Here is a 10,976-nt window from a genome sequence, read left to right on the forward strand (position 1 = left end):
TGACCCACTATTGATTATGTGAGTCATCACATGAGCCAAGGTGTGAAAAAAGGCTTGTGCAGTGAAATCTGTAAAAATCTATCATATAGAAAGCTGGAATAACATAGTGTCTGTGTATTTTAAATAAACAATTTTTTGTGAAAGTGTTCAGTTTTGTATTTGCTGTATATTTATTCACTTGTAAAATTGTTCGATTTTGGCATATGAAACAGTTTCGTTATGAAAATGTAACACCAAATGTTTGGTTGAAGTTGACTTATAACTTTGCATTTATATTAAAAGTCATCATTTTAAAATTTTGTCCTCAACTCAGGGGAATGCTGTACAACACTATCAAAATAAAATGATTGCTCTGAATGAACCTGAGGTCTTTGTTTTATTTGTACTGAGTCTGCCTGCACCATACAGAAAAATGTGATCAATTTAGAAATTAAGTCATAATATGACTCATAGCAAGAAGGTCGTGGGTTTGAATCAACCATCTTTCTGTGTGGAGTTTCCATGTTCTCCCCATGTCTGTGTGGGTTCTCTCTGGGTACTCCAGCTTCTTCCCACAGTCCAAAGACATGCAGTTAGTGGGGTTCAGTTAGCTGGTGATTCTAAAGTGTGAATGGTTGTCTCTCTGTGTTAGCCCTGCAGCAGACTGGTGACCTGTTCATGGTGTACCCCCTCTCACCCTATGGCTGCTGAGGTAGGCTCCAGCCCCCCCTGCGACCCTGAAAAAGATAAGCAGAAGAAGATGGATGGATGGACAATTTCTATTGTAAGAATAGCATGTTTTAGGTTGGCATCATTTGTGTGTGTGTGTGTGTGTGTGTGTGTGTGCTTAGAGGATGAATAAAAATGAAATGCCTACTGTTTTTCGGACATTTTTGCCAATTTTCAACTGTATTGTTGGGAGGCCAAAAAAAAGCCTGGAGCATGGTAGCTGAATTGGCTGGGTTCACGGGGTCTTTTTCAGCATGCAATACAAAATTGCCTGAGAGAGTCTTTTATCACAGGCTTGTTGAGAAAATCTGCCATTCCCAGTGGCCCAGTTTACAGTCGCTATTGATCCTTTTGCGTGCCTTAATCATGGTTATGTGCACATCCTTATGATGTCTGATACAGTAGATGTATTGTTGTCGCTTTGACATTAATTGTTTTGCCACAGTAAACTCACAAGACCAATTATATTAAGGATTTCACGCTATTTTATGATGTCACGCTCTACTTAAATGCTCTCCATGGTAGCGTTCAAAATGTGTTTAACTTGCAAATGGGGTACACAACTATCTTGAGAGTTCTCTGTTGAAGAAGTAAGAAAGAAAGAAAAAAATGTAAATATTTCAGAGGAAATCTCAGCATGACTTTATTTATTAGACTTGTAAACTTAATGTAAAGATGCGGTGTGTGATAAAGATAATATAGAATAGCATACAAAAAGTAAAAATAAACTGATAAGCCATGGCTTGATAAGGGGGTAACTAGTTGTCCCACTTTATGTGAGACTGCACAGCATTTTTTATTCACTCTCAGAGCTTTTATTTTATTTATTTTGTGTTTTGTAATTGTAAGTTAGTTTTAATTTTTGTTTTGCTTTGACTTTTTTTTTTTTTTAAATTCAGCTTAGTTTTACTTGGTTTCCAGAGTGGAGTTTGTTTGTTTCAGTTTTGTTTTTGTTGTTTGAAAATGTGTTTAGTTTTAGTTTAGTTCTTATTAGTTTCAGTTTAGTTCGTATTAGTTTCAGTGTTAGTTTTATTCTTTTTAAGAATTATAATATTTATTTTATGCCAAAGGCAAGATTTTGAGAAATCAGTAGGTATTACAACTTTTTAAAGCACTTCACTTAAGTCTTGTAGACATCCAAAGTCTCAATAAACATGTCCAGCAAAAGCCTCATCAGGCAAAAAGTGATTCAATTTTTTTTTTAACCAAATTAATAAATACTAAAACTAAGGGTGTTTCCTCTATATTTTTATTTTTAGTTCATTTTCCAAGTTTGCAAAATTGTTTCAGTTAGTTTAAATCATTTTTAACACTTAAGTTTTTATTTTGCTTAACAGTTTTTTTACATCTATTTTTATTCTTTAGTTTAGCTTTAGTTCACTATTATAACCTTTTCCATCGTCTCCTCCCCCTCATCCAACATTTTTATTGGGCTTACTATACAGAAATCAATCCACTCGATTCTCACAAGATGAAGTGACACTCACATGGGTTGATTTGATAAAGCCTGAAAAAGAGATGCATCCCTACTGAAACCCAAAAATGATTATCAGACAGACCATCAGATGAAGTAACAGTTTCACCTGTTACTGTGATAGAAAAAGGGAATGCCTTAATGTACAAAAAAAAAATATTGCATGAGACAATAAAAACAAACTAGCTTCCATTTAGATGTGATTGAGGAGGCCAGGTTATCTGACGCAACACTCCATCATCCTCTTTCTTGGTCAGATAGTCTGTACATGGCCTGGAGGTGTGTTTGGGCTCATTGCTGTGTTAAAAAAAAACAAATGATGGTTCCACTAAGCTCAGACCAGATGAGATAGCATGTCACTGCAGAATGCTGTGGTAGCCATGCTGGCTAAGTGTGCCTTGGATTTTGAACAGTGTCACCAGCAAAGCACCTCCATACATCATACTTCCTCCTCCATACTTCACGGTGAGAACTTCATATGTAGGAATCATCTGCTCACCTTTTCTGCATTTTACAAAGACATGGCATTTGGAAGCAAAAATCTCAAATTTGAACTCATCAGACCAAAGGACAGATTTCCTCTGGTCTAGTGTCTATACCTTGTGTTCCTTGGCACAAGCCATTTTCTTCCTCTTGTTGTTCTTCCTTATAAGACGCTTCTTTGCAGCAATTCAACCATAAAGTCCAGATTCACGCAGTCGTCTCTGAACAGTTGACGTTAAGATGTGTGTGCTACTTGAACTCTGTGAAGCATTTAGGTTTGCTCTTATCTGGGGTGCTTTTAGCTTGTGGTTTCTGAGGCTGGTAACTCTGATGAACTTATCTTGTGCAACAGAGGAAACTCTTGGCCTTCCTTTCCTGGGGCGGTCCTGATGAGAGACGGTTTTATCACAACGTTTGATAGTCTTTGCAACTGCACCTGAGGATACTTTCAAAGTTCTTGATATTTTTCAGACTGACTGATGAACTGTTGTTTTTCTTTACTCAGTTGAGTAGTTATTGCCATAATATGGATTAGAACATTGCTCAAATAGGGCTATTCCCTGTATACCAGCTCTACCTCTTCACAACACAACTGATGGTCTCAAACATATTAAAAGGGCAAGGAATTCAAGAAATTCTCCTGACAAGGCACAGCTGTTAACTGAAAGCCATTCCAGGTGACTACCTCATAAAGCTGACTGAGAAAATGCCAAGATGTGCAAAGCTGTCATCTAAGCAAGAGGAGTCTACTTTGAATAAAAATATAAAACATACTCTGGTTTGTTTAACACTTTTTGTTTACTAAATAATTTCATATGTATTTATAGAACTACAATGCAGACATTTTTTTAAATAATGAAAAACCACTAAATGAGAAGGTGTGTCCAAACTTTTGACTGATACTGTTTGTATTTTATGGATGGGATTATTCATAATATTCTCACATATTTATTTTACTAATTAAATTTCTCACTTTATACTCGTGACAAGGCATTAGTAATATGACTTCTGGCTTTTATGGATAACGTGTCTTATGAAGCAGGTGACGTTTTGGAGCGTCCCTGACGTCAAAAGGAGGAGAGACTTTTCGGCCAATCAGAATCTGCAGTCCTGCTCATCAGCTGCTGAATGTTTATAGAATGGGGAAGGTGAACGCTAGCTCAGACTGTGGCGATTAAAGAAGTTTCACGTCTGGGTTTGCTCTCATTAACGTCAAAGAGAGAGAGGGACTCGAGAAGAGAGCACCTGGCGGTTGAAGCGAGTAAGTATCCAGGAAATTGTCTTGCCCGCATTTTTACATTTCCTTCATCGTCAGTCAACCTGTTCTGCAGCCAACGATAAACAACAAGTTGGCTAATTTGTCTAGCTTTAAGTCTGTGCTGACAGCATCCGCGAGTATCAACAGGCACACGCTTGTGCTAGCGTTTTACTACTATTAATCCAGGTAACGATTTAGTTCAACGAGCTCATGAATTAGTCGCTGCCTGTCTCACTGACACTTGGCTAACTACTGTGTTAGCTGCGTGTCTTCTGTGTGTCCGTGTCATGTGAGAGTGATTTGATTGTCCACTAGGCTTTTGCATTGTCAGGCAAAATCAGCATTCCCATCCTTGTTACGTGGCCCAGCAGTGATGTGCTGGCTTACCTGACATCCTACTTCTTTGTGTGTTCTCGAGGCACGGTTCGTTTGTTTTAGAGCTGCCCCTGATTATTCTTTTTTTTTTTAATCATTAACTTATCCGTTCCTGTAGGATGGACAGCGGGGATGACGCTATTCTCCGGTCCCGCAGCCGAGCCATTCCCACGATGCCTACCTTCCCTGACTTGGATAGCTCTTCGGATGGGGAGCTTAGTCCGGGAAAACGTCAGCAAAGCAGTGGCGACAACCACATCACCAGCAATGGTGAGGAAAATCTCAATTCCCTCATTAATAGAGCCAATGGAAAGGGCAGTGACCTCTGATACAGTGAATCTGTTGACTCAACAGATGACTAAAATCATCGTTTCAGCAAATTTCCTTTCCTGGAAATTTGCTGAAACGATGCACACTGAAAGTCTCATGTGGTGATTAGTTCCTCTTAAACAACATTTGTAACCTCTGGTACACTTAGTGTGTTTAACCCTGGTTGGTCATTATGATGCAGTACAGACAGGATGTAAAGGTGAATGACCTTTACTGAGGAAGGATGACTGAAAATACTGGTCAGACACCTTATCTCGGGACAATATAAGTTCTTTGTGTGTTTCAAGTAAACAGCTGAACACAAAGCATGATAATACAATGCATTTCTTTGCCTCCCTGTTTTGGTTAATGTCAGCTGTATTGTTGACCTTTTCTTGCATGATGGGTGGAATGCAACTGATGCTTGAAGCCATTTGTGTGACTGACCTCACACAAATAAACAAACTTATTCATCATGAAATGGCTGTCAAGCCCAATAACCTATAGTAACCTTCACCACAATTAATTGTTTGCACTAAGATTTCCAACCACAAGGCATGTGACTGTACTTGTTGGGCATTGTGATAGGTGTGTCTCCCTTTTGGATTTTGCAACTTTGGATTGGAGACTTAAGACTTTTGTAATATAACTTCTGCTGTTTCACAGAACTTTACATTTTTACCACACAATGACAAAAAGCCACAACCCTTTTTATTTTATTATTCCTAGCATCTGATACTGATATCAAAGTTGTGTTGAGATGAGGTGACTGTTGATTTAGTTGACTGTATTGTTAATTGCCGTGTCCAAAAGGCAGAACTATATTTTAATATATGAGAGGACAGCAATTACAAAGTAGCATGTTTACCTTTTTTAAATATATGTGTTTCTCATTCAATTTCAGGGAAAATTGAAGTGGAACATGTGATCAGCAAAAAACTACAACTAAAAAGGAAAGCGGAGGTTAGTAGGTAAAAAAGAAATGGCTCAATCTCTACAGTATGTATGAACTTGTTACTTGAAAGTGTATTTATGGCAGTAATCCTAGATTTCCTCCAGCTGATGTGTTTAGGGCCAACACATCACTGCAGTCCAAACTACAGTCAATTTGTTTTCTCTGTATGGCTTATTTCCTAGTTGTGTTTATTTTTAATATACTACATTTTCTGTTACATTCAGATGGACGTTATTATTACAACCAGTTATCTGATCACCCCCCCCCCCCCCCCCCCCCCCCCACCCCACCCCAAAGATGCTTGAGCAAGGATCCCCGTAGAATAACTTGGCATGACCCATTTTAGTAGTGACACAACTGTAATTTTAACTGCACAGTTGTTTAGAAAAGACCCACTTAGACCTCTTAAAAGTTCAATAAGATCATGTGCTTAGACGCTGTACAACACTGCAAGCCATGCCTGTAATCTAGTGTGTGTCACACTTGCTGTATGTTTAAAATTCAGTGATAAATGGCGTTGAATGTGCCATTATAACAGTAGCACAGAGCTGTTGCTGATATGCATAAACTCTGGCTTGAATTTACAATTCAGTCAATTGTGCAGTAAATTCACTCTTGCTTAGAGCATATTTATAATGTGTAAATTGTGTAATTAAAAGCAGTGTCAGTCTTTGCCGCTTAATACCATTTTTGCATATTAAGTCTGGCACAGACTTACAAACATCCTGAATTTGTTTAATCATCTAGAAACTGAAAAACTGTTTGTGTCCTTTTCCATTGCCCAGTACTTGAAGGGTGACCTGCTGCGTCAGTTTGACAGCCAGGTCAATGACTTCATGGACAGTCTTATTGAGGAATCGGCCAGCCTGGAGCCTGCACCTGTACCTGCTGTCTTCTCACCAATGCTGTCAGACAAGGAACGGAGCAAACTCAAGTACTGCAGCTTCCCGTCTTACCAAATGAAATACTGTAACTGGCATTTGATTACAGAAGATGTGAATACCCTTTTCCTTATATGTTCATCTTAAAACGACAATAGCTTGTCACTATGTTTTTCTACAGACATTTTCGGCCTCCTCATGGTGAAGGGAAGCTGTTTGTAAGCCGCAGATCCCTCCTAGAGTAAGTTACCACTTTGATGTAAAGCTCACAAATATTGCTTACAAAAAGATCAAGATACTTTATCACTTGGGTTTGTTACAGTGATCTGCTGCTCTAAGATTGTTTGTTGACTTCATTGCAGCTTCACAGTTACTGACGTTTTTTTTTTTTTTTTTCCTCCCAGTGAGCTGTTTGAGGTGAACCACATCAGGACTATCTACCACATGTTCATTGCCCTGCTCATTCTTTTTATCCTCAGTACACTTGTGGTGGATTTCATTGATGAAGGCAGGTAATATAAAACTGCTGTGAATTAATTTTATTTAGTTTAGTTTTTTTTTTTTTTAATTGACTGGATAACTTTATAAGTTGCCACCTTGCCTGTTTCTGTTGCTATTGTTGATGGAATACTGATGAATATCTTATCTCCTTCTGCTTCAGACTGGTGTTGGACTTTGACCTGCTGGTCTATGCCTTTGGGCAGTTCCCTCTGGTGGTAAGCACATGGATCTGCATGTTTTTGTCAGTGGTGTTCGTTCCCTACACCCTGTTCTACCTGTGGTCACAGAGCCACTGTGGCTCCCACAGTCACCCCAGAATGTACTCCTTGCTGTTTGGCTCTTTATTCCTGCTCTACCAAGCTCTGGGTCTAGGATTCCTACCCACATATACTGTGGTGACCAACAGTTTGCCACCTGCATCCTGCTTCATCATCATCATGGAACAGGTAGATGAATGGTGGAGCTTGTTCTGTTTTGATCAGAGTGGATTAATTCACAGTTGTGAAAAATCTTCGGATGCATAATGCTGCCTTTTGAAATGTAGCTTCTATGTCCACTTTGATTTTTGTGTAATTTCAGGTACGTTTAATGATGAAAGCTCACTCATTTGTCAGGGAGAATGTACCAAGAGTCCTCACATGGTCAAAAGAAAAAAAGGGTATGTAACTTTTCAAATTCAACATCTGTTTTTTGTTTTTTTTTGTGGTTCCATGAACATTTGTTATTATTTCTGCCAAGGAGGTTATGTTTTTGGTAGTGTTTGCGTGTCAATCTGTCTGTAAACATGATAGCTCGAAAAGTTTTGAATAAATTCAGATAAAACTTTGTAGGGATGTAGAGTGGTGTCATGTTAACAATCTGTTAAAAATTGCATTACATCCATCAAGTTCTTCAAGGTCAACTTAATCACTTATTGGTCGAAAATTGGGCAGCACGGTGGCATGGTGGTTGCCTCACAGCAAGAAGGTCCGGGGTCTTTCTGTTTGCATGGGTTTCCACCAGGTACTGCGGTTTCCTCCCACAGTCCAAAGACATGCAGTTACTGGGGTTAGATTAATTGGTGATTCTAAATTGCCCATAGGTGTGAATGCTCGTGTGAAAGGTTGTCTGTCTCTCTGTGTTAGCCCTGCGACAGACTGGTGACCGGGTGTACCCCACCTTTCGCCCTATGACAGCTGGGATAGGCTCCAGCCCCCCGCAACCCTTAACAGGATAAGCGGAAGAGGATGGATGGATGGATGGATGGATGGATGGATGGATGGATGGATGGATGGTCAAAAATTGACAAAAAGCCTCATAACTTGATTCTATGATTCTTACAAGTGTTTTGCGTAATATCAACATATAGAAAGTAGTGTATAAAGATTTAAAACATCATGTCACATTTGACCTCTGATGTCTCCTTCAAGGTCAATAGATCAATCCAAAGATCAAAGTGATGATGATGCTATATAGAGCTATTTAAATCTATGTTTCTTTCCACTGTTTGTATTGACAGCATATAGTTGATATATGGGGATTCTAAATATCATATTACTTTGGACCTCTGACCTCTTCTTCAAGGTCAAACTTTCATAACATGTATTTTATCTTTAAAACTGATTAAAATTCTGCTGCCTTTGTATTGGCAACATTTAAGAAAGGATACTGGTATACAGGGATTCAAAATATCACATTATAGTTTGCATCCAAAGATCATGTCACATTTGACCTCTGACCTCACTTTCAGATTTCACATCTGCCTTTATTTCAAGTTGGCCCCAAATGTGTAATCTTTAAAGGAAGTATTTTCAATAAAAATGAGTTGGTTAGAAATATTCTGTAGTGTAGTATCGTGTCCAGTTATTTACAAATCAATACCTGTTATCCATTACTACTCCTATATAATGTTTGTGTAATCAAAGTAAGCATTTGTCATGCTACCCTTATATGATTTTTTCCTGCACTACAAACCTCTTAAAGTACAATTAGAAAGAACAACGAAAATAAAATAAATATATAAAATATGCAATACTATTCCCTTAAAAGTAAATACTGGCCAGAGAGTGAGCTGCCTTGGCAGAGGTTTGTACTCTGAGTGCTTCTTGTTAGTGTGCTCACTTTCTTTTTTTCCTGATGATTAATGTATTTTTTTTTTCCAGTGTTTGTTTTAATAAGTCTCCACTGTTTTATGTAGGCCCTGGCCCAGTGGTCCCTCAGGTTTCTCAGTATCTCTACTTCCTGTTTGCACCCACACTCATCTACAGAGACAAGTATCCCAGGTACTGTTTTTTTTTTTTTTTTTTTTTCCTCTGTCTCCAATGGAATATATACAGATTACTGTATTTTTACCAAACAGTAGTTTATACAGTACTGCTGTATAAACCTTCTTTCTCACCTAATACAGGAACCCAGTGATCAGGTGGGGCTACGTGGTCTCAAAATTACTTCAGGTACTGACCTCTGGCATATTCATATGGACTTGACTTAAAATTGCAAGCATTACTTTTAAATTGCATTTACTTTCTTAACCACTCCCACTCCACAGGTACTTGGCTGTCTGTTTTATGCCTATTACGTGTTTGTGCGGTTGTGCATACCTCAGTTCCGCAGCATCAGTCTGCAGCTGTTTGATCTGCGAGCCATGGTTCTTTGTGTCTTTAACTCCATCTTGCCAGGTAGGATTAGTCACACATTTAAGGACACTTGAAATGAGAGATGTATTATTGCTGTTTGTTGAAAAGGCATTCCTTTTGGCAGGAGTGTTGGTCCTCTTCTTGGGATTCTTTGCTTTCCTCCACTGTTGGCTCAACGCTTTTGCTGAGATGCTTTGCTTTTCCGACAGAATGTTTTACAAGGTACTTCTTTTACTCTCATTTTAAAATTTGCACCAAGTCTCTTTGTTGTACTGAGTATTTGACTCATGTGCTTTTGACTGCACATTGCAGGATTGGTGGAATTCAACCTCTTATGCCAATTACTATCGCACTTGGAATGTAGTTGTCCACGATTGGCTGTACTACTATGTGTACCGGGACTTCCTGTGGGTGAGTGGCTTTTCTGTTGCTATACTACAGTCTTTAAAAGCACAAACATCTGTAAACGTGCAGCAGCAGTATTCTTCCCAGCACCTTAGGTTTGCTGTTTCCAGCAAACTAGCTTGTACAAAATGTTTTTGAAACAAATGAATGCTAGTGTTTAAACAAAAAACAAATATATGATTCATAATAAACTTCATGTAATTGATGTATTCGTGTCTCTGGTCTTCTCTTTCCAGATGTCTCAGAAGCGTTGTCGACCAGTCGCCATGCTCATTGTGTTTACAGTGTCTGCAGTGGTCCATGAGTACATTCTTGCAATTTGCTTTGGCTTCTTCTATCCTGTGCTCTTCTGTCTCTTCATGTGCTTTGGAAGTAAGAGACCTCAATGCCTTTTGTAAATTATATTACTGAAGCAAATAATGACATTATCCTGCCTGGGTGATGAAAACCCACAAAACCCAGTCAGTTTATATATCTGTGTGTCATTTTTTTATCATCTTTCCACTCATCTTCTTTTTTTGTCCTCTCACAGTGATGTTCAACTTCATTTTGCATGACAAAAGGAAAGGTCCCATCTGGAACATAATCATGTGGACGTCCCTGTTCCTGGGTCAGGGAGTCATTATCTGTCTCTACTCTCAGGAGTGGTATGCCCAGCGCTACTGTCCCTTGAAGGAGGTACACAGGATTGCTTATAAAAGTCACATGACACATTTTCTTCCCCAAGATGCAGGGAAATTCAATTGCTCAGAATACGTGTAGACACAAATTCAGCTTTCAACTATGTTGTTTTTGTTTCAGGCTTCCTTCTTTGAGTTACTGAAGCCTCGCTCCTGGAGCTGTGAGAGAGGCCCGATGGCAGACTCTGGTGCCCTGTGACCTACAACTGGACTTCTGGGAGGAGGATTATCACTGATCAGTATAAATTAGACCAGCCTTTCTGCTGCTGTCACAACTTCTGGTCTTTTGGTCTTTTGTTTGTTTTATTTAAGGTTATTTGTTTGTTATTAGA

The 10,976-nt window shown here is 38.8% G+C and overlaps 1 protein-coding gene across 1 annotated transcript; it reads left to right on the forward strand.

Annotated features, from left to right (window-relative positions):
• Window positions 1-3,795: 3,795 nt before the first annotated feature.
• soat1 (sterol O-acyltransferase 1) lies at window positions 3,796-10,976 on the forward strand. Its single transcript, XM_030727327.1, has 16 exons — window positions 3,796-3,926; window positions 4,417-4,568; window positions 5,512-5,570; window positions 6,348-6,496; window positions 6,625-6,684; window positions 6,848-6,955; window positions 7,105-7,390; window positions 7,524-7,602; window positions 9,121-9,205; window positions 9,331-9,376; window positions 9,472-9,601; window positions 9,684-9,781; window positions 9,872-9,970; window positions 10,201-10,336; window positions 10,497-10,642; window positions 10,766-10,976. The coding sequence occupies exons 2-16, from the start codon at window positions 4,418-4,420 to the stop codon at window positions 10,841-10,843; spliced, it is 1,710 nt and encodes a 569-aa protein (XP_030583187.1). The 5' UTR covers window positions 3,796-3,926; window position 4,417; the 3' UTR covers window positions 10,844-10,976.

Source organism: Archocentrus centrarchus, chromosome 4 (assembly GCF_007364275.1).
Source record: "Archocentrus centrarchus isolate MPI-CPG fArcCen1 chromosome 4, fArcCen1, whole genome shotgun sequence".
NCBI lineage: Eukaryota > Metazoa > Chordata > Actinopteri > Cichliformes > Cichlidae > Archocentrus > Archocentrus centrarchus.

Coding starts and splice junctions, on each gene's coding strand:
- soat1 (XM_030727327.1), top strand. CDS start 4,418: ATGGACAGCGGGGATGACGCTATTCTCCGGTCCCGCAGCCGAGCCATT. Junction 6,956..7,104: donor GATTTCATTGATGAAGGCAG/GTAATATAAAAC, acceptor CTTCTGCTTCAG/ACTGGTGTTGGACTTTGACC. Junction 9,377..9,471: donor TGGTCTCAAAATTACTTCAG/GTACTGACCTCT, acceptor CCCACTCCACAG/GTACTTGGCTGTCTGTTTTA.